The sequence below is a fragment of the Anas platyrhynchos genome, chromosome 23 (genome assembly GCF_047663525.1).
Source record: "Anas platyrhynchos isolate ZD024472 breed Pekin duck chromosome 23, IASCAAS_PekinDuck_T2T, whole genome shotgun sequence".
Taxonomy (NCBI): domain Eukaryota; kingdom Metazoa; phylum Chordata; class Aves; order Anseriformes; family Anatidae; genus Anas; species Anas platyrhynchos.
The window spans coordinates 5,205,313-5,229,097 of record NC_092609.1 but is presented as its reverse complement, the minus strand read 5'-3'; the positions used below and the strand labels follow the sequence as shown (position 1 = coordinate 5,229,097).

General features: G+C 42.2%; 1 protein-coding gene across 26 annotated transcripts in view; it reads left to right on the top strand.

Moving 5' to 3' along the window:
• AAK1 (AP2 associated kinase 1) overlaps nucleotides 1-23,785 on the top strand; it is an 89,589-nt gene that overhangs the window by 57,465 nt on the left and 8,339 nt on the right. For 2 of the 26 annotated variants that reach the window (XM_038167072.2, XM_038167073.2), the window contains 4 exons: nucleotides 10,132-10,233; nucleotides 11,875-11,976; nucleotides 12,759-12,869; nucleotides 16,335-16,439. The exons of 2 other annotated variants lie outside the window; for them this stretch is intronic. In XM_038167072.2, coding sequence (XP_038023000.1) covers nucleotides 10,132-10,233; nucleotides 11,875-11,976; nucleotides 12,759-12,869; nucleotides 16,335-16,439 — 420 coding nt within the window. Of the gene's footprint in view, nucleotides 1-57; nucleotides 934-980; nucleotides 2,162-10,131; nucleotides 10,234-11,874; nucleotides 11,977-12,758; nucleotides 12,870-15,857; nucleotides 16,300-16,334; nucleotides 16,440-17,952; nucleotides 20,116-23,785 lie in introns of those variants that run through there. 22 more of the 26 variants (XM_038167074.2, XM_038167078.2, XM_038167097.2 and 19 more) reach the window with 18 other exon arrangements.

Here is a 23,785-nt window from a genome sequence, read left to right as displayed (position 1 = left end):
TGTTCTTCTCCAGGTACTCTGTACTATCAGTCCTGGCTTATTCTCTCTTCTCTGCAGGAGCAGAGAGAGATGTGGTGGTGGGTGTGGGTCCTTGGCAGCGCAAGCAAGGAGCAGCTGTCAAGCAGGAGCACCTCGGTGTGAGAGGAGAGAGAGAAAGAGAGCTCAGCTCCTCCCTGCTGCTGGCCAGAGAACAAACCCGCCTGTGCTGCTGGCTGTGCCATGCTGATTCATGTGCAGGCTGAGACTGTGCGAGCAGGGTGCTGCTGGTGGTCTTTCTGTGGTGTTGCCTACCGAAACACCCCTTTCTCTTTAAAATAGGTCATTCTTTGCATGTTTACACAACCATTCACTTCCTGCAACAATTCAATGTCTTAACTACAGCTGAGAGACAAGTGGAGTTAGTTATTTGTTTGAAGAAAAGCAACACAAAGCAGCCTCCACAGTGCTTTTTTGGCCATAACAGAAAGTGAGATAAGAGAAATTCCCTGTCCAGCACAGTTAAATAAACATGCAAATATAGCTGAGGAAGGAAACAGGCCAAGAAAGCATGCCTGTGCCATCTGGGCACGACTGGATATTCGTGCTTTTGATGAAAAGACAAACAGTGTTGCTTATTAAAGAATCATCATCACGTTGGATCTTTGAGGCTTTTAAAAAGCACTTTGAGGATTATTTTTGTCTTTTTCTTTTTTTCAAATGCCCATGGACTTGTGTGCATTTTAGAAAAGGATACTTTTCAGAACTGCAGAAGTACATAACTTGCAGTGCAGCTTCAAAACAAAATGTTTATATCCACACCCTTGGCCTGTTTCCTAGCCCTACCTATCAGAAACGTACGGGCCTGTTGTCCATTCCTGCTAAACATACAGTTGGCTTCAAAAATAGGTGTTTTAAGCAAAACAGGAATATTTATTTTCCTCATTGTCTTCTAATGTAAGACCTTCAGGAACAGGTTCTCTTAAGCTTTTTTTTTCATCTAGGTTGGAAGCTGGAGGTGAGTTTCAGGCTACTACAATGGCTGAAGAACTAGAAACGTGTAAAGAATCATGAAATGTTGAGAGAGATTGCTAAAGCTCTCAGTTTCTAGCATTTGGGAGCATGAGTTAGGACTCATATCACTGACATCTTTGTCAAAACACTCAAGTTCAGCTGCTTTAACGGGACCAATATTGCCAGTGCAGTAGGGTTCTTGTTTGGCAGAAAATATCTGATGTTTTTAACCAGCAAAATAACCCCCTCTACCCCAAGCCCACAAATTCTGAGAAGGTAATTCTACCAATCTATGTCAGGCTGTTTGCAGTGGCTTTAAAAAAAAAAAGTAATCTTGAATTCTAATGAGAAGGTTTGTTCCAAAATGACACATTGACTGGGCTTCAGGTTGCTGCAGGCACGCATGAGTGTGTTGTTGGGTACTAACAATTTGAGTTTACATCTTGTATTTGGAAGTTGCAAAGTGAGTGCTACTCAGCTAGTTTCCTGGTGAATTAATTGCTGTATTATTAACTGACAGTATACTATGGTGTTTTGATGATTTGGAGTAATAAAGCCAGTGGACCACTGGAACCCCAACTAAATGAGTGTAAATTGTCTCTAGTGTTGTTTCTGTCTGGGTTTTAATTTAATCGGGGCAGGAGGGGACATTTGACAAACACTATAGAACTTGAATATTATTAATTTGAAACAATAAAATTGTTCACTTTTGATCTCTTAAGGAAACACTGAAATGTCTGACTGTTCTCTATGATTTTTACAAAATCATGTGTGTCCATAAATGTGTATATATATGTATTTTCAAAGCATGTTACTTATGTTATCTTCTCTTTCTATTTGTGCTATATAAGAAACAATTCCATTTGGCAGAAAATCTATTAGGAAAATGGAAGTTCAGTGCTTTCCCTTGATTAGTCAAAGTTCTCTGTGGCTGAATAATGTGCAAGGCTTCCTTTAATCTTTAATACTCGATTAATCAATAGGCACAAATCTTCCTGAGTTACTAATCTATACCTTCCTTGGTAAGTTGCCCTCCCACTCACAGCACAGTTGACTTGGCAGCATTTTTTACAACCTTGTCTTTCTTTCTCAGTTGCCATCCGAAGAAAAGAACTCTGCTGTGTTCTCTATTGAATTGTCTTTCTTTTTGCTATTCCTCTGCAGTACACGAGTGAGTAACGTTCTTACTGTGTGCAGTGCCTGGCTGGTGGACATCTTTTGGCTTTGAGATGTTGCATCTTGATTGTTTGGCATTTTACCCAAATATGACAGGCTTTTGCCCTCCGTTTCCATTTTAACTTGCAAGTCTCTCGGGAATCTTTGTTCTTTCTAATAGCCTGCTCTAACTAAAAACCTATTTCCCTCCCCTGTCTCTTGATTATTTTTTTCATCACTGTAGTTCTTCTTAAAAGGCTTTCTGCATATACTTTGCTTAAAGGTATATCACCAAGTATAGATGCAGCATGCCAACTTAGTCTTTGGCAGTGGTGGTGTTGCAGGTGCAAAGTCTGTGCAAACTGACTAATTGTAAACCTCACAAATTAAATTGTGCATGATTTGGAAAGAATGAAGAAAAAAGATATGTTTTTTTTTAATAAATTGTCCAAGGCCTTATTCCTTGATCTGTGTGTGGGGTCTGATCTTGCTTTCTTGTCCTGTGATAAAAATTCGGAGTTAATTCTGCTGATGCTAAATGGTATTGCATCCTTCTTATATTGGTGCAAATCAGAGGAAAAGTTCTTGTGTTCATTCCCCAAGGAAGTGGTTTGGTTTTCAGGCTCGAGAAGCTACCAATGTCTGCATTTGGGGGAGCCTCTGAGAGCTGTTAGTTGTAGGTTATACTCTTGCTTTTCTTTTTCTGCAGTGTGTTTTGCTCATTTTGACTGTGCTAGGGAAACCGGCAGTAATTTCTTACTTGTGGGGGACTGGGAACCTAAGAATGAAGTGAGACATACTGCAGGCTTTTAGGTGAAAGTGGCTAGGCTTCAGCTCTTGGAACAGCTGACAGGGAGTTCTTTTTAATGCCTTCTGCATTCTTTTAAACAGAGATACCTCTTTAAGATTTGTTAAAGAATCTTGCTTACACAGCCAGCATCCTTACTAGCTGATGCAAAGCTGTAGCAAACTTGCTGCCATCCTGTCATGAGTGAAAACAGGAAGAAAAAAAAAAAGAAAAAAAATAGAAAATGAAGTACAAAAGGTCAGATTGATCCTGTACCTGAATCAAGCTTGCTTTTCTTGTGACCTGGAAAGCTTCTGGCAGACTTTCGGTAGCCTAACTGGGGATGAGGGTGCCTCTGACACAATGCCTCATGTGGGTGCACAGTTACCAAATAAATGACATTTCCCAGCTGGAGTTTGATGAAAGCCCTTCAGGAGCTGTGTAATTTTTTTTAAATGGGGTTATATTTTCTTAACTTTGTTTATCCTTGGACTTACTCATATGCTTACATATTAATTGTCTGGATATGCCTATACGAGGCAGGAGGATCTCTGATACTGCAAAATCCTGAATTTAACAGCATGGTGACTGGTTCAGAATGTGCTTTGTCCTTTTAAGCTCCAGTGATAGCTCTATACATGCACAAAATTAGTTGCAGTGGATCCTGAAACTGCAGTATAGAAGAGGCTATTTCTTGATTTCTTGTTATGTTGCTAATTGCTGTATAACTGACCTCCTTTGGCATCGTGACTGTTTCCAAATCACATCCTGTGATTGTGTTCCTGCATGTCCTGGGAGTCACAAGAAACTGGTACTGCAGTGACAAAACATCTCTTGGTTTTACAGCAGTAGAAAATCTGTGCTAAGGGGATGGCAGATGGGAGAGGATGTTCTTCAGGTTGTACATGGACCCAAGACTGTATCGTTCATCCTTTCTACAAATGGCAGATACGCATAGCATGCTGTTCGCTTTATTGGTGGAATCTGTTCAGCAATTTATGATTGTTTCATATATGCGTGACTTGGAACTGTGCATTTGTACAGATAATAGAAAGGAGATCACTAATCCCCATTTTTCCTTCTTGCACTGCTGAATTTCTTACTCAAATTACTTAGCACTGTTGGCTTCTGTCCATCTCAACCATTACTTCACTTGAAGATGAAGCAGCTTTTCTCTTTTCTCTATTAGAGAAAAGAGAAACTTCTGCTAGATAATTCCTTTGGTAGCAGGATCCCCAGTTCTGTTCAGTATCATGTGAGAGCCTAGTTTTTCTCTCAAGAGCTGTATATAATTAAACTGAAGCTGCCTAATTTGTATGCAAAGGGAAACAGTCTAGTGTGCAGAATATACCTGCCTTAAGTTACTGCTTTTATCATCGGAGCTTTTGTAGGGCAGAGACTTAAGAGTGGAATTTATATGTCACTGCAAAGGCATGTGCTGTTCTTGGACTTAGGAATGTCTGGATGTGGATTCTGAAAAACTTCATTTAGTGCACATGTCTTTTTGAATAAGTGTGCTGTGCTAAAGAGACCAAACCTAACAACTGTAGAGAAGGTATTCCTATTACCTAATGCAGAATCATGGTTTTCCCTGGGCCATCACTAACTATCCGTTAACTTCTAGTTAAACGTCATTTTCCCACTGCTTCAAGTGACTTTGCTCTTCCTCTATTCTGTCTTAACCCTATGGATTGGTACAAGATGATAGACTAAACAGAAACCCAGGAAACAAACCACTAAACCTCAAAATAGGCAGAAGTATATGATTTTTTTTTTGTTACTTTGGTTATCTCCCTTCCCATTCATCCTGATGCCTTTTGTTTTTGTTGAACCTCTCAGCCTTACTCAAGATGGATAAAGTTTCTTTTAATCATGCAATAAGAAGTCAAGTAACTACCTGTAGAAGTGTTGTCAGATTAGAACCAACAATGAAGGAAATGAGAAAAAGAGAACTAACAGAACAAGACAAAGAACCACTGTCAGCCTAAAGCTTTGCATAAAGTTGGCTGAGTCCAGGGGCTAGAAGGGAGAAGAATAACATGTTTATTCTTGTAATTTCTACTTGTTTAAACAATGTCTGAGCTCAATATGTTACTTCCTATGAATCTGACCAAGAGACAGTTTCAATCTGCACTATTGGGGAAAAGAAGGAAACTGTATTTGGAAAGGTAAGATTGAAGGAGGGAGACTTGAAGGAGCAAGATATTTGGGAATGGGATCATAAAAGGAATGATTTCTGGCAGAGTATATGTGGTTTTGAAGACGCAGCTTTTCAGGGCATTTGCATCAACCTGAGCGTTTGGAAACAGGCCTTCTGTAAGAATCTGCTTCTAAAGGGAGTATCATAGGCCTAAATTTCTAAAATGTAAGTACATTTGCTCCATACCTATGTATCACTTCATAGCTTAGAGACTTCATCTTAAAGCAGGAGCTAAACCCAATCTGTAATTGCACAACTCTGAGACAGTCCATGTTTCTCCCACAATTGTGTCCTGTGCCTTGCTGTCTGGATTACTTAATGTAAAGCACTCTTTAAGTCAACTGTACTCTGGATTAATACCTGTTACCTTTCAGTTTTCCTTTTGGGAAAAAGACTCGAGCATGTTCCCTGTAATCTTGTCCCCACATTTCTTTTCTGTGTTGTCTTTTCCTAGCATCTTAAAATCAGTTCTTAAAATCATAGAATCATGCAGGTTGGAAAAGACCCCTACAGTCTTCTAGTTCAACCTTTCACCTAGCACTGACAAGCCCACCACTAAGCCATACAAGTAAGTTCTACATCTCCACGTTTCTTGAAGACCTCCAGGGATGGTGACTTCAGCCACTGCCCTGGGCAGCCTGTTCCAGCACCACCCAACCCTAGCTCCCTCACCTGCTCCTCATAGGACGTGTGTTCTAGATCCTTCACCAGCTTCGTATCCTTTCTCTGGACATGCTCCAGGGCCTTGATGTACTTCTTGTACTGAGGGGCCCAAAGCTGAACACAGTAATCAAGGTACGGCCTCAACAGAGCTGAGTACGTGGGGACAGTCACTTCCCTAGTACTGCTGGCCACACTCTTCCTCATACAGCTTCCTGAAATCAGCTCTGGTGAGGCTGCACCTCAAGTACTATGTTCAGTTTTGGGCCCCTCACTACAGGAAAGACATTGAGGTGTTGAAATGTGTCCAAAGAAGTGTAGTAAAGCTAGTAAAGGGTCTGGAACGCAAGTCCTGTGAGAAGCATCTGAGGGAAATGGGGAAGAAGAGGCTCAGGGGAGACCTTATTGCTCTCTCCCAACTTACCTGAAAGGAAGCTGTGAGGAGCTGGGAGTTGGACTCTTCTCGCAGATAACTAGTGATAAGACTAGAGGGAATGGCCTCAAGTTGCACCAGGGAAGGTTTAGGTTGGAAATTAGGAAACATTTCTTCTCAGAGAGCAGTTGTGCATTGGAACGGGTTGCCCAGGAAGTGTTGGAGTCACTGGGGGGTGTTCAAGGAAAGGTTGGACATGGTGCTTAGGGACATGGTTTAGTGGGTGATGTTGATGTTAGAAGGGTGGTTGGACCAGATGATCTTGGAGGTCTTTTCCAACCTTGATGATTGCATGATTCTGTGAAAAGCCAGGATGACATTGGCCTTCTTAGTCACCCTAGCACACTGCTGGCTTATGTTCAGCTGGCTATCGACCAGTACCCCCAGGTCCCTTTCCACCGGGAAGCTTTCCAGCCACTCTTCCCCAGCCTGTAGCATTGCATTGGGTTGTTGTCCCCTAAGTGCAGGACCCAGCACTTAACTTTGTTGAACCTCGAAGTATTGTCCTCTGCCCATTAGTCCAGCCTATCCAGATCCTCCTTCAGAGTCTTCCAACCCTTGAGCAGATCCATGCTGGCACTTAACTTAGAGTTGTCTGTGAGCTTAATGAGGATGCTCTCGATCCCCTTGTCCAGATGATGAAGATACTGAAGAGAGTTGCCCTCAGTACTGAGCCCTGGGGGACACCACTTGCAACTGGCCTCCAGCTGGATTTATCCCCATTCACCACGACTCTTTGGGCCCGGCCACCCAATCTCTTTTTAACCCAGTGAGGCATACAGCCATCCAAGTCACGAGCAGCCAGTTTCTCCAGGAGAATGCTGTGGGAAACAGTGTCAAAAGCCTTACTGAAGGTAGACCACAGCCTTTTCCCCATCCACTAAGTACATCACCTTGTCACCGAAGATCAGGTTCATCAACCAGGACCTGCCGTTCATAAACCCATGCTCACTGGGCCTCATCACCTGGTTGTCCTGTATGTGTTGCGTGATGGCACTCAAGATAATCTGCTTCATGAGCTTCCCCGGCACTGAGGACAGACTGACAGGGCTGTAGTTCCCCGGGTCCTTCCTCTGGCCCTTCGTGTAGACAGGTGTCACATTTGCTAGCTGCCAGCCGACTGGGACTTCCCCTGACAGCCACGACTGCTGACAAATGATGGAAAGCGGCTTAGCAAGCACTTCCACCAGCTCCCTCAGTACCCTTGGGTGAATCCCATCTGGCCCCATAGACTTGTGTACGTCTAAGTGGTGCAGCAGGACACTAACCGTGTACTCTTGGATTATGAGGGCTTTGTTCTGCTCCCTATCCCTATCTACCAGCTCAGGGGGTTGGGTGCCCAGAGAACAAACTGGTCTTACTGTTAAAGATGGAGGCAAAGAAGGCATTAAGTACCTCAGCCCTATCCTCATCTCTTGTCAGTGTTTCCCCACCACCCCTGCCCCATCCAATAAAGGATGAGGATTCTCCTTAGTCTTCCTTTTCTTGTTTATGTGTTTATAAAAACCTTATTTATTGACTTCAGCAGCAGTAGCCAGACTGAGCTTAAGTTGGGCTTTGGCCATCCTGATTTTGACCTTTGCACAGCCTCAAGACATCTTTGTAGACCTACCAAACGGCTTGCCCCTTCTTCAGAAGGTCATAAACCTTCTTTTTCTTCTGAGCTCTAGCCACAGCTCTGTGTTCAGCCAGGATGGTCTTCTTCCATGCTGGCTCATCTTTTGGCACATGGGGACAGCCTGTTGCTGTGTCTTCTTTCTTGAATTCCGTCCTTCCTGGACTCCTTTGCCTTCCAGGACTGCCTCCCAAGGAACTCCACCAAACAGTCTCCTAAACAGGCCAAAGTCTGCCCTTTGGAAGTCTGGGGTGGCAGTCCTGCTACCCCCCCTACTTTTCCAAGAATCAAAAACTCCATTAATTTGTGGTTGCTGTGCCTGAGATGACCTCCAACCTTTTCTTCAACGTTCTTTTTTTGCTTTGTTTGAGCCATCTGACATCTCTGGTATCTCCATCACATTTTGTTGCCAATCCCCTGCTTCCTGCCTACTTGTTCCTTTGAGGAAAGAGTCCCTCATCGTGTATGTGAGAAGCCATGGATGATACCACTGCAGGTGGCGGATGTTTTCTTTTGCAAATCCAACCTTAAAAAATATATATATATATTCCTCACAGTGATGGGAAGGTTTCAAGTGCATTCAGGACTAATGTTCCTGTTAGGGTTTCCTTTTCAGCTGACCTTCTTTGGGCTTCTACTTATATAATGGCTGCCTCTTGGGTACCTTTTTAGATTTTCTTACCCCCTCTGGTTGCTTTAATGTGTTGGCTTGTGAAGTTGTTTGTGGGGAGTAGAATTTGTCCTGTTTTGAATAAGGAGTTCCAAAGCCACTAGGCTGTTTTATTATTTATAAAGGGCAATATAAAAGATCAATATTATTATCATGTACGTAATAGTATAACTTAAGCTGTTCTTTGGCTTTCTCAGTGTGATAAGTCTTTTATGCAGCAGTATTCCAGAGCCTGTTCTTTTGCACAGTTATAAGCATGTTTTCTTTGGATAATAAATAATACTAGCCTTTGAACTCAAAACATAAATACAGATGTAAAAATGTTTTAAAGGCATAGCTGTGGCATATGATAGATCGTTCTAATGTTAGATTATAAATGTAGTCATTTTAACAAGTTGAAGTGATTAGATTTGTCCATATGGAGCAAGTTTTATCAGTGTTGCTCTACTGAAGGTGATTAGTTCTGACAAATTCTGAAAATATCCCTTATCTTCTTGTGTGATGAGTAAACCTTTGTGAAGCTAAATAATTAAGCTCGGTATTGAAAACCTGGTTACTTTGATTGCAAAGTCACTCATCCACCAGATTAATAATTGAGATTAATTTTTTTTACACAGGCAATCTAAATTTCTTTGCATGATGGATAATGGAAACCATGGGAGTCATGTAGCTGCGAATGACATACCTGATTTTGAAACCTGATATTTGAAATGAGTAATTGGTAACTAGACAGCTCTTGAACATGAGGGCAGGTTCTGATGTCTGGTACTGTAGTGTCTCAGTGTTTTCTGATTTTGCTTGAGATCTTCAGCGCTTTAAGTATTCCATTTTTGAGAGTTGTAAACATGGCTCCAGGTTCTGATCATCTGTCCCTCTTCTCATTAGATAAAGACTAACACAAATGAAGAGCTCCCGAGTATATGAGGGTGAGAAGGAATTGGGTTTCTTATTAGGATTTCAGGGGGCCACCATTGTGCTTCACATAGAAATGAATGAACCGTATGCTATTTTACAGTGGCTTCTTAGGGAGAGCAGTGCATAGTGGTTGTGGATGTCCTCACAGAATTGTAGGGGTTGGAAGGGACCTCCAGAGATCATCAGGTCCAACTCCCCTCCCAAAGCAGGTTCCTGAGAGCAGGTTGCCAAGGTAGGCGTCCAGAGGGGCCTTGAACATCTCCAGAGAAGGAGACTCCACAACCTCCCTGGGCTGCCTGTCCCAGTGCTCCGTCACCCTCACCGTGAAGAAATTATATTGCATGTTGGTGTGGAACTTGCAGTGATCCATTTTTTGGCCATTGCCCCTTGTCCTGTCCCCACAAACCACCAAAAAGAGGTTGTCCAAATCCCTCTGTCTCCCACACTTAAGGTATATTTAAGTGTGCCTAGATTGTCTAGTGTATCTCAGCTGTCTAGATGACCGTAGCCAGCTGATGGAAAGCTGACCCTGTCTTGAAATTATTTGATTGTTAGTGAAAAGATGTTCTTTAAGGAGTGGTGTTATTTGCACTGACATAGTAGGCTGACATAGTAGGTGATAAGCCACTGAACTGAGTACCAAATTAATGTTTTTGTTGTTGTTGTTTTTCTTTGCATTTCATCCTCCTTTTCCTGCTTAACCCAGAAAAACTGATTGAGGGGCTCAAATCTCCTGAGACTGCGCTTCTGCTCCCTGATATCCTGCCTCTTGCTGACCCCTTCGGTAGCACGTCAGATGCTGTGAATGGTAACAATAAACTCAGGGTACCTCCTTCCCTTTGTCTGACACGGCATGCCTTGTCCTGCATGATAACTCTGCGTGTTTACCCTGTTGGGCTTTGAAAACAGCTGCTGATGTTGGCAAAATGCAATGTGATAGGAAGCTACAGATTATACAGAGACAAATCTGCCTTCTCTGGGAAACCATGAGAATCACGATAATAAGGCATGGTTGGGCCTTGTGTATTCTTCTGGTCATGGGTAGAAGAGAGGTAATTGTTGACCGAAGAAGATGCAAAAAAAAAAATCTCTCAATTTCTTCTAAAGACTGTGTGTATGACTGTGGCCTTGGCACTCAGCCTGTCTGTCATCGGCCCTCAGCAGGAGGAGGAAGTGAGCGTTTGCTCTGGGGCATATTGTGAGAGTAAACGTGCTGGGCTGTGATGAGCCCAAATGCAACAGGCTCCAAGACAGTGTGAAGGCTTCAGTGTTGTAGAACCATATTTTGACCCACTTGCCAAATAAACTAAAAACTAATGATTGCAGACTTCAATAACTTGCAATCAGTGGCTCTTTCAGTTTTGGGTCCAAGCCAGGGTTTCTTGGCTGGCTTGTTGCAACCTTGTAGCTTTGAATGCAAAAGTAGGAAATGAGTCACCTAACTGTAAGACTTTTCTTCCTCTTGTAGTTCTGACAGTTGTCTGAATATTCTTAGATAATGATCCTACAAGTCACAAAGAGACTGACTGCTACGCAAACAAAAATATTCATGGATCTCTTGCGTTGGTCAGCTAGACCATTTCTGATCCTAGCACTGGAATGCATCCTTGTTCTTCAGTTTCACTTTTTGACTCGTTACCTTAATTTTGGTCCTTAAGGAAGAGACCCAGACTAGCATTATACCTGGTTGTTGTGACTGTGTTGACAGTCATCCTCTGTCCGTCCCCCTTCCTTTAAGGATTATACGAAAACAAATCTTTCTGTCCAGCCTTTATAAGCATCTCCATCCATAATGGATGTCAGTGTTCAACAGTACTGGGGACCGGTATTTTCAGTAAGATGTTAAGTTCTAAAAATGTATCACCTCTCACTGGGGACTACAAACTTTGCTTTGCTGAGCACTGCAAAATGAAAAAACAGATCTCACAATCTTGGCTTTATACAAGCTTAGCTGGGAACATACTAAGGGCTCCACAGTGGGTTTGTTAATGATCTGTTGTTACCTCTATTGCAAGGACACTCCTCAAAGGTCAGTGGTTTTTTTTGTTTGGTTGTTTGGTGGTGTGTTTGTTTGTTTGTTTTTCTGGAAAAGGTCCTTGCAAAAGCCTGCGGTTACTTGCCCAGCCCCAGGTCCTGTGCTTAGCTGCAGGGCAGGCATTAGTAGCCTTCAATTTCAGCCTTTTGAATATTTCAATTTGCGCACACACGCACCAAAAGAAAACAGAAAAGCTCAAAGCCAACGAACGCTAGTTTCTTAATCTTTTCTAATGGTTAAATTGCTATCAGTCTAACTTCAGCATCTCACTGCCAATGTAGCTGACAGGTGTCAATGAGATCAATGAGTTGCTAAAGGATTCAGACAACTGCCTTCTTAGTTCTAACTTTTGTGGTGTCTTGCAAACTAACCTCTGGATTCTCCTCTGCACTGGTGTTTTGCACATTTGGAAAGGAAAACCTGACGTAGCTGTTGAGAGTCTCATACCAGGCCTCGAGGCTCCATTGCCCCAACGCCTTGTGTCGCAGACTGAGTCGGTTGCTTCCAACAGAACAGGTTGGTGAGGTGGGAGGGTCTGTGGCAGGGCAAGGGTGCATTGCACTGGGATGGGCTGTGTAACCTTGCTATAAAAAATCAGAGTATCTGCATGGACATAAACATCTCTTCTCTCACTGCTTTCCCCACCAATGTAAACTGTGCTTGCTGGTGTGTTTTGATAAGTGGGTGCTGCACGGTTCCTTAAAAGTCAATGCTGTTTGTTGTTTGAATGGTACAGCATTCCTTCAGCCCACTATTACAAAGCTTAGGTGCCAGAGTAATGCTCTGATGAATATTTTGAAATCTGGAGCACTTGCAGATTTCTGTTTGTTCTGTAATGGTAATGAGCCATTCGTGTTCCTTTCTAATTATGAAGGTGTTGATCTGGCATCTTCTGCTGCAGATGTACTTGATATCTTTTCAGAGGTCTGCTGTGAAACTGCCAGTGCGCTTAGTTTTGCCAGAGTCCCTGCAACTCTTTTTCCCTCCATCCCCCCTATCTAATTTAATGTATTGCTTGTATGGGCTTTCACTGTTGTATACTCTACTTCAGAGGGCAGTTAGCACAACAGAAACTGTGTTATATATTGATAAAGGTGTTGGAAATCCCTCTGCCCTCACTGCAGAGAAGTGAGAAATATTTTTCACTATAAAAAAGGACAGTTTTTTTGCTGGCTTTGCATCAATGCTCTCTTTGCACGCTAAATGGACGGGAACAGGAATGTGCGAATGGGAGTTTAACAGTGTTTGTGTCCTATTTAATGCTACCTTGCGGCCTTGGGATGTTAACCTGGATTCAGACTCTCTCACTGGGGAAGACTCTCTGCTTGACTGTTCTCTGCTTTCTAACCCTGCTGCTGACCTCTTGGATGAGTTTGCTCCTGTAGCTTTCACGGCTCAACCTCACAAAGGTAAACAGTCCCTCCTGTCTCTAATGTCTAATCAATCCTAGAAGTCGGTCTTCTGACATGAAATGAAGCTAATACCAGTTTACACAAGCAGATGCTATGCTCCATGTTCTAGTGGTGCGTTTGTTTGTTTTTTCCCCCAGGCCATTGCTTTGTTTTTTCCCCAAGCTGGTGAAACTTGTAATGGGAATTGAAGCACTAAGGGGAAAATACAGGTTAATGTATTCAGCCTGATTGTAAATAAAGGCAGGTGATATCTTCCACAAGACAAAATGACATAGTGAGCGTAAAGGATGGGTGATTTTTTGTATGCAACCCTTCTTCAGGATGATGTGTGAATACTCTTGTTTTGCCTTTTGCACATAAGATGTAAGACTTGCTTTTATGCTGTATTATTGAATTTGGAAGGGAGCCTGATAATGATCTATACTGGTGTCACATGTTTCTGAATGTTTGGTTTTTTTTGTCTGTCGACATTCATGTCTGTAGCATGTGACTGAGCTCTTTCAGATCTGGAGGCTGATTTCAGTGGTTATCAGGAGAAGGTTCTTGAGTCAAACCAGCAAAAATGAATGAAAGTCTAAGTACAATATCTAATTGAAAAGTGGAGTAGTTTTACAGTAACACAAAACAGCAGAGCTGCAAAGTAGATTGTGATAATTTCTAAGAGTTGCAGATCTGCCCTTTATTTTTTCAGCTTGAGGGGATCTATGAAAATACAGTGCAGTGGTCTGAGTTCTGTTCTCTCTTCCACTAAAAATCAAGAAGAGAGGACCCTGGGAAGCTGGATCCTGTATCAGATGACTTTTTTTTTTTCCCCCAGCTGCAGAGCATCCGGCTAAAATTTGGGCCTTCTCATGCGCTGAAGGTGTAGTAGTAGCAGTGGAGTAGTTTGAAGAGCTATCAGCTGAAGTGTGACTTTCATGGTGAATACTTCCAGCTCTGTTCTGGCACATTCCTGCTATGGGCTAAAGCAGTTGTGAACAGTGTGTGCCTCCCTTGAGGACAAGGCAAATGTTAGCAGATGATTTGTATAAGCCAAGCTTGTAGTGAGTATTGGGTAATACACCTCCACCTGAGTGGGAGGGAGGACCAGGACTTTTGTGCTATTTATTGCCTTGCAAAGACTGGCTCAGAGGCTTGAATGCTAACCATTTGGTGCCTCTTGACAGTGGGTTTTGCTAAGTTCGTTTGGTAAGTATCCCTATAGCAACACAAAATGATCTGTCCTCAGAGGAATTGCTGTAAAACAGTCTGCAATCAATTTTTACACTTGATGGCACTTCAAAATGAGACTATTTTTCATAGAGCTTTTGAGTTTAAACAAGCAGTTGTTCTAATTGCTGTTTGCTATAATACACTTTCATGCCACTTTATTTTGAGTAAATGGCTTGAAATATATGTCAAACAATTATTACTCTGTGTCTGGAACACAGCAAAGCCAAAACATTGTTGGTGTGACTTAATGAGAAAACAAATTAACAGACTTCTGCATGACTTCTCCCTGGCTGCCCTGCTGTTCCCTCTGGAATGAGAAGGGCTCACATTTGACAGGGACTGTGAGACTTCCATCAGCAGGAGTAGGGGCAGGGAGATGGGGAAGGGGGCAAAATATAAATAAACTCTTCCAAAATTAATTGGTGGCTTCCCTTCAAACCCTGCTTTTATAGCTCTGGATGTGGCCATTAAGTATACTTCTGTCCCATTCTTTTTTTTGGTTTGTTTATCCAGTCCTGGCTTTGGTGTTGTAAAGCTGATGGGGCAGATAGTGATATCCATAGGTGTAATCAGCCCATGGAACCGCAGTGCTGCATGTTCTCAGCGGGACCAAGAGGACAAGAAAAAGCAGCTGTGTTTTGAACATGGTTTAATGCTTCAGCCAAGCCATAGCATCCTTTCCTGTGTGCTTTACTAGGCTGTGTTGCGTTTTGTGGCTGCTGAGTTTTTGTTCAGCTTTCAGGATTTCTTAACCTGTGTTTGCTGAACACAGCTCTAAGCTGCATGTGTGTGAGAGAAAAGAAGTTTTTTTCCAGTTATAGTGATGCATAGTTATAAAGGCAAGCTCAAATGTTTTTGTGCATAGATACTTCTTCCATGGAGTTCTGCCCAAAATGGGACACTCGCAGCTTTTCCCTCTCCTCAGGAAAGATGGTCCACAACTGAGCAGTGTTCCTTGACTACCTTGACAAGGTTCTTGTATAGCAAACTCTGGGCGTATGAGGAATTGTAATTATAAATGAAGTCAGATGAAAATAGGATGCTTTCAGAGGCTCTCAGCAATGTTACGAAGAGCCACAAATAACTCCAGACAGTGATGACAGGACGAGACTTTCTGTCAAGACCAAATATATTTGGTTTTGATGCCTTACAGCCTAGTCTTCTATAAAACTTTCTTCCTTTCTTCTTCTTTTTTGCCTGAATCTGATCTTCCAGAGGACAAGGTATTTTTACAAGTTGGTTCTTGCATCATCTTAACCCAAAGCCTGTTAGTGCACCTGTCAGCTTTAGGTAAAGAGCTTTTATTTTTGATCCAAACCTAACAGGAATGTTACCGTTCCTTGGAAAAGGAATCGACTTTTATGTGTCCTTGCGATGCTTTCTGACATATTTCATGTAGTAATTGAGAACCAGATTTTGGAAGGTATTTTAGGTGTCTAAAGTAAGTAGTAGTGATGCACAGTGAGAGTATGAAAGTCCCTAAAGGTGTGTAATTGCTTGATAAGGCTAATAAATGTCTGAGCTACTGTGAAAGTAGTTGAAAGTGCCTCCCACCAAGTGTCTAATTCCTGTTGACATGGTTTAAAATCAATGGAATTATGTGCCAGAACTGCTCTAGTTGCCTTTAATATCTCTCTGTGTGTCTAGTTATATGTTGGACACCTTGGAAATCCTCCTTTACGTTGCATTTTTTGTTTTATCCCTGTGGGTAAAAATAGCTCTGGGGTTTCATCCACTGTAGATGACCTAGAATTTTTTCTGCATTTTTCTCAGCCCTTTTCTTCTCCCTGTACATGAGAGCTGGTAACTGGAGAGACAGATTGCTCTATCAAACTGCGCTAATATCTGATGGCCACTGGATGATGACTTAAGAGTATCTTCAATCCTCATCAGTTTATGCCCCAGGCTTTTACCACATCATTGAGCTCTGCCACTTGTTAAGCCTTCAGATTGACCAAACTTTATTTTGGTTCTTGTCACTTGGCTTGCCTTTTGATTTGAGTTTTGGTTGTTGTTTTTTTTCTTGTTTGTTTGTTTGTTTTTTCCCTCTACTTTGGTATTTGATTGCTTCTTTTACATCCTACCTTCTTTACTAAAGGCTTACTGACTTTACTTCACCTTTTAAATGAAACTCCTTCTTCTAAACCCTGTCTCTGAAAACATTAAGATGTTCTAACACTTTTTGGCAATTCTAACCAGCTTTCTCTGCTATCTTTGCTTCTTTACCTCTGTTTCTCCTTCACACTGCAGAAGATACTAACCTGATAGCAGGCTTTGATGCTCCTGAGGGCTCTGAAAAAGTGACAGAAGATGAGTTTGACCCAATTCCAGTGTTGATATCCAAAAATTCACAAGGTAAGCCAGGCTTTGGGTGTGGAAAAGGGAAGGAGAAAAACAATGAACATATATTAGTTCCGGGATAGTGGTACTACAGTACATGTGAAGTAATGCAAATCGTAAATTGTAAGATATTATCATTGTAGTGTTTAGTGAGCTCAGACTTTCTCTGATTTATATTGGCCCTGCAGTGTCTCTAGATTTTCTGTTTATGAGAAGGTTGCATGCCCAAAGAGATAGAATTAAACGTGCAAGCATCTTTAAGTTCCATGAAGTAATTTCTACCAGTCTGCCAGGCAGGGTACACTAATAGTTCTATGCCTAAAGTACAGTAGCAAATTCTTATTCTCTGAGGTTCTTATTTACTGTTTAAACCAGTGGAAGGAGGTCCTTTGACTTTTAAGTGAACTTGGCATGAGGTACAAGAAAGGGAGGTGATAATAATCATTTATAACTCTGAGACTCTTGCCAAAAGCGAGTCTTTTTATTTCTGACTAATGATTTTCAAAGGTTCTTGTTGGAACTGTGTGAGAAGCCTGGTAGGTGGTACCCACCTCCTTCGAAGAGCTTTTGAGTGTTCTTCACCTTTAGGACACAGACTGGAAAGTTTCTCCTTTTACAGTATTCCTGTCACCTGCATCACATTAATGTCATCTTTGCAAACAATTTTTGCCTTATGCAAGGTTGAGTCTAAGGAGCAGTACTGTTTCCCTAAAACAAATGATACTGCTGAATTTTGTAGCTCTTGTAGACAGGATTTTTCAGTATGGCCAATCAAAGGTGCAGTCAAGTCTCTGTGCAGTCAAGCCATCAAAAGGCTTTGTTTACAACTTTTGGTATGCTAGCATAGGCTTAAAATGTATTACAGAGCTCCCTTTATCTGGTTTTGGTTTTTAGCTTGGTAGAACTTTTTTGACTTCCCTAACTACCATTTTCATTTACAGCATGAGTATACTGTACACCTGCTCTGCATCTAATGCTAGCTTCCAAAGACTGGTGCTTTTCAGAAAAAGTTCTGTGATGCTAAACTCTGCTCCTGCATATAGAGGAGATTTCTACCAAAGTTGGGCCAAGATAGGCTACTTTGAATAAAGAACAGAATCTCTCTCTTGAGAAAGCTCAACTCTCCCTACAGTGGATGGAAACTCAAAGATGCTTTTAAAACAGCAACTAATTTTTAACATGTTAAACATTGAACAGTCCGTTCCATTGGTTGTGGGAGTACTTAAAATTGTTTTATAGTCCTTTAGTAATGACTGAATTCTGCAGCTTGGATGTAGAGATTTCTGTTGGCACAAAAGCTGCTGCGATATTTTTCCATGCAAGTCTAGCAAGCTGGGTTTGGAGGGGAGGGAGAGGGTGGAAGAGTGAGCAAAGGAAATGTTGCTATCATGATACAAGTAATGAGAAGAGCTTGAGCGGGTTTTCTGTTTTGCTTTGACTTTTTTTCTTGCTTGCTCTTGAACATCTGAAACTGTCGTGTGTGTGTGTGTCCTGTTCAATACTGAATTCCTATCTCTCACACTTTCAGGTGGGCATTCTAGAAACAACAGTGGAAGCTCTGAGTCCAGTCTTCCCAACATAGCCAGGTCTTTACTGCTGGTGGATCAGCTCATAGACCTGTAGCAGTGACACAGTAGCAGACGCAGTTTCTGTAACGTACCTAATCCTCCGTTTTCATTTCCAGAGGAGTTACCTTCAGTTGTGGTTCTTTTGGTTTTTGTTCTTTTCCTTAATTAAAAGAAAAACAAATCTGCCAACAAGAGACAGTCACCCATATTTCTCCCTGTCTTCCCATGCCCCACAAAAGATGGTCTCAGTTCTCCAGGTAGTCCTCTCTAAAGCTGGTGAAAACCTGCTGTGGTTCCTTCTGCACCTGTTTCTGCTAGCCCATGTCTAAAAGAGAGCACTGTCATTAGCCACCCTGCTGAGATGTACACATAGCATCATGGAAAGCCTAACTATAAATGATTTAGATAATCGTAGCTGATGTACGATCCCTGCATACAACAGACTCCTTTCTCCATATAGTAGTGTGTAAACAACTGTTTCAATCTTTTGAGTTTGTGTTTCTGAGTTTGTTTTTTGTTGTGTTTTTTTTTTTTCCTAATTTTCTGATGAATGGGCAGGAGGAAGGGGACGGGTGAAATTGGTAGGGACGTCCCTCTCCTGCGGAATACAGGTTAGGAGAGCTGATGTTTCTAAAATGCCAGTATATGCTTCAGAGGAGGAAAAAGCACTGAATTCTCCTGAAGTAGTCATGCCTAGTACCTCTGGTGATGGTGCATATGAAGAGAGTTTTCTGGACTGCCCCCAGCTAATTGTTCGTTGTTTAACAATCCTGCTTATGAATGAACTGTGCTTCCGTGGGATGGGGGTGGGGGGGAGCTCAAAAAAAAAAAAAAAAGCCACCAGATTGTTAATGCTGCAAAAATCACCCTAAGTTAAATATAACAAGATTTTGAACCAAATATGTGTGAGTATGGCTGTGATTAGCTTTTTGTTGACCTTTTTTAGGCTGAAAAGGGCATTGTGGCAACAGCAGATGTATTTTCTGTGACTATTTCTGTGTTTGACTGGCAAAAAAAAATCCCCCCCAACCTACTGTAAATTGTGTACGAAACAAATTGTCCTACAGTTGTTTGTCTACTTCAATCCTGGTTTTAGTCAAGCATCTGGTATCTGTTCTGGGTTCCCTGTTTTCTCTTGTAACTGCATATAGTGCAAACCAGTTAAGTATGGAACCTTTTTCTTTCAGTAGACAAAGATTACTGTGGACTTTATTCCACTCTTCAGTCTTTGTGAATCAAGCATGCACTTGGTTCAGGTGGTTTGAAATAAGTGCTGCTACAATTTGATGGGTTTTACATTTTCTTTTTCCCTTTACATGCTTAGTTTGTCAGCTAGCTGGATACGCTAAACTTGTTTTCATTGGTTTATGGTCATGAAGTCCGGAATTTCTATCTTGTATTTGAAAGCTCTTTCTGAACAGAAGGACTCTTCCTCTGTAGTGGAATAATTAATAGCTTACACTGCTAACCTTGTGTATGTGTATGTAGCTGTATTAGTAAAAGTGCAGTTTCCCATGTGCGGAAGTATGAACGACTGAAATATGTATGTACTGACCTCTCGCTAAGACGGAAAGAAATCAAAGTTCATGACTACTCCTTTCCTAGCTCCAGTCTCTCCACTATTCCCTCACCCCAATGCTTAGGTTAACAAATTCTGTAAATAGAATTGCCATCAATTGTGTCTGCTCTACATTACTCTTCTTTTAAAACCTACACTTAATAATAAAAGTATTGCTTAAGTGTGTTGTATCATTACATGTGTATACTGCACTTTCCAAGAGAAGCTTTACATGAGAACTATGGAAATGACCTTAGTAAAATTGTGGATAGAACTTTATTATTTTTTTGTTTTATATTCCTAAAGCACAGGCAAGCTGGACTGGAAACATGAAGACGCTATAGATAGAAAGTTATTGTATAGTCAGATACTGAGAATATATGAAAAGAGAATGGATTTTAAAAAGAAACCATCTACTGTATATTAGAAACAAAGATTTCTGTGAATTAAAGTACTTTTAAAGAATGTTTAAGATTTTAAATGGCACTTGTTCAAGGGTTCTGGAAAAATTATAAATGCACTGGGTTGTTAATAATGCTATTAAATAAGCAGATGTGAATGTTCATTTTATTGCTTTTTCAAGTAGCCATTCATGGATCTGGGTGGGAAACACAATACAATGAAAGCATACATTTTTAGAGATGTCTGTTACCTAGATGTACTTCATCAGAGAAGACACTCCGCTTATGTGTTAAGTGAATGAAAAATGCAAAGAATGTGAATTGGGTGGATATGTGTGATTAATTTGAAACTCCACAAAAAATGTGATTGTCCTAGAGGCAGTAGGTTAGTATTTGTGTGCTGCTCAAAAGTTGAGGAGTTTGTGTGAAAGCTGCTACCGTGAAGGAACAAATTGAACTTTCATCCAGTATCCACATGGAAGAAGTTTGGTACCCAGCATTCCTGAAATTGTGTCAGGATGGTTCTCATATAGCTATGGCTGCAACCTCATTTGAAGCCATGAGAGGTGTTTCCTGTCTCCTTTGGAGGGTCAGATGTTGTTAAGTAACATAATATATACATGCAGACAGCAAACTTGCAGCAGAATGATTTTCTTCCCTGCCTGGTATGTGCTGTTTATATATGCTAGGATGACAGAGGAGCCCTTTTGCCCTAGTAGGCATGAGCTTGTATCGTTTTGGGTATTGATTATTTTGATGTATCCTGGTACTTCAGATGTAACCACAGTACACAAAGCAACTTCGTTTCAACTCAAGGCTGTGCTTTGGGTGCAAGAATAAATTCTGCTTTTGGGGTGATGAGATGTTAAAAGCAATAGCTGGAACTTAGATGTCAGTTCTTGCTGACTCTGAGTGGTCTTGGGTCTCAAACTGCTCCTGCCTTTCAAACTCTTCCCCAGTTATTTAACTGGATTAGGACAAGTGTGTCACCCACAATTCAGAGATCAGCAAATTCATGTCATGCCTGATGATCCACTGTCAGGTGCAGCCGTCCCATAGCCAGGTGGCTATGGCTTCCTGAATTCTGCCTGTCCAAGTGTTCACTGGGTTCCTTGGAACTTGGACAAGTACGAGGTTACTGAAGGATTGGCAAGTGCTGTGGGAGCTGTGCGACCTGAAAACTTGGGTGTGCTGGCAAAGGCTGAGAGATGTGTGGAAAAGCTGTGGCATGGGTGGCTTTTTGTGGCAGATCTGCATCTAAAAATTGTTCTCAGAGGAAGACTTCTCTTAAGAGCATGGTGATGTCTATATTCCTATTTGGAAGATCTCAAGAGGTCCTGTCCCCAGTGTATTCTTCAGTCTGAAACCTCACAGGGTATTGCCTCATGTGACTTTCCAAAACCACCTTATTTGAAAAGTGGTTTCTGTTTTGTTTTGTTTTCTTTAAAATCATGTTATTAAAATGGAAGCTAAATGCAATTCAGGCCAAAGACAGTTGAGCAAGTTTCAGGGGCAAATGCAAGAAGTGGAGCATATAGGCCTCGGACCACAGAAAATGTCATCAAGCTGCATGCTGCACGAGTGTTTGAAGTGTGAACATGCATGTGCACGTGTGTGTATAAAATAAGTTATCTTCTTGTTGGCCAATCCAGTTTGCAGTTCAAGAACTTGTATAGGTACCAGTCAGAGCTGGTAGGACCTGGCACAGATGTGGGGGAAGAGTGAATGTACCATGGGGGAGTGCTCCAATGCATGAGGCTCATCAGTCCACTCAGCTACCAGTAGTCGGGTGAGAATTTCCCCCGTGACTTCTTTGAGGTGTGGGCACTGCACATTAACTACAGCAGGTAATATGGACTTGGGAGGTCGGGGCAGGTGGGGAGGGAGCGGTGGGGTGATTTTAGCAGTGTAGTAGACTTCTGTACCCAAGGGAAGCTCTGCTCTGGAGAGAGCTGTGCCTATGCACAGGAATGCAAACTCCATGCACGGCACCAAACCTCGTTGCTCCTTGGGTGGGCTGCTTTGCTGGGTGGGTGTAAGGACATCAGTGATCTGCAAGGCTTGCGCCCTCCACAGGGGGGAGTTTAACCTCTAGAAACTCACCTGCATCTTAAAAATGACTTGAATATGTAATACTTGGCTTGTACAAATGAGGGTGAAAACCCCAAAGATGATGTTAGTCTCCAGTTGGTTGGTCTAGTTCATGACCTGATGGAATAGCGTGTGCAGTTTGTGCCTTCAACACCTGCTCTATCTCATTTTTGCATGGTGCAAACGACTGTGCAAGTGTGCCAAAACTAGATCATTAAATTCCTCATCTTCTGGAAATGAAGCACCCTGAAGATGGTTCCACTGTGCTGTGCAGTGACTTGGGGCAAAACCATTTTGCTGCCTGAATCGGCCAGCGACATGGGAAGGGTGATGCCGACCTTCAGTGTCCTGCTTTGATGTCTGCTAACTTGGAAGCCCTGTGTGGGGTGGCCCTGTGGTGACTGCTCTGCCTCTTTGCAGGCCCTTTAAAAGGGAGAGTAATTCCCATCAGTTATTTCAGTACCTTGCCATGTCTATGTACTGTTTTCTGTGAAAGACAGGAACCGTGTGTGTCAGTGCTGTATCTCAAGGGTAAACAGTGTCTTCAGGTTGTTAACTGCTTGTAAAATTACAACCCATTTTTTGTGGTGATTTGCAAGCAGTGGTAATCTGGAAGCCGGAGCTGCTCTGTGGCCCCCACCTCAGAAGGCAGGGTGTGTTCCTGGTGTACTGAGCCAGAGGTACTTTTCTTATTTGAATTCTCCTGTAGTAACAAAAACTTCCTTAGAAAGGGAGCCTGAGTATAATTGAGTATTTTATTTATTTATTCATTCATTCAGATAATTGCTTTGTATCTGACCCTGGAATAAAAGCAATTACATACAAATGTTCGGGGGTAGAAACAAATGTCATTGGTGAGCACAAGCTTCTGTAAAGACTTCATGGAGTAAAGTATGTGCTATAAAACTGAAGCCTTAATTGATGAAATAAGGGCTGCTTCCCAGTGAAATACCTTGCAGATCCCAGGAGTCCTGGGAAGGAGGGGACAAAAGATGTGGCTGCTGTCCGGCGTGACGCAGGAGGCCGTCAGCAATCGCTGCCTCTGCAGGAGCGGCATCCCTTTAGCACGAGGGGTTGTGGGTGCTGTGTGGGTTGGCTCCAGCAGCCATCTGCCTGTATCTTTCCAGGCCTCTTGCGTAGCATGCCTCTGGTGCGAACAGGAGCCCAGCTGGCTCAGAGAAGGGCCAGAGCTTCAAACAGAAAAGCACTTAATGAAATTTACGAATTTGCCCTTTACAGCCGCACTGTTAACACCTCGTGGGGCAGCCATTTCTCTCCTTCGCTGTAACACTAAACAAAACTGCTAAACCTTTTAATGTGGAGCAGCCCCTCAAGTGCTTCATTCTCGATCATCTGTGATTGCAGACCTGCACACCCATCCATTGGTGCTGGCCAACATAAATTCTGTCATCCTAAAGGATGCGAACCTCCAAGAGTTCAGCTGTGCAGGTTGTAGCTATGGCTGCTTATGGGAATCCCCCAACTTTTTCTTGTTTAAATGTTGGGTTAGCACTAACAAAGGGGTTTATGTTTTGTTTTGTTTTGTCTGATGGGACATTTTTGTGCCCGAGCATAGCTCAGGCCTTTTAACATACAAGATTATTGACTGCAAGAGGTCTAAGCCATGGTCTGGTCAGTCACACACCCAGCTGCAGTAAAATGCTCCATGATGTTATCTTCTCTCTAGTGATGCTGCCGTAGCTCCTCCTGAGACTATAACTTTGCCTTTTGCTTCTCTTGGTG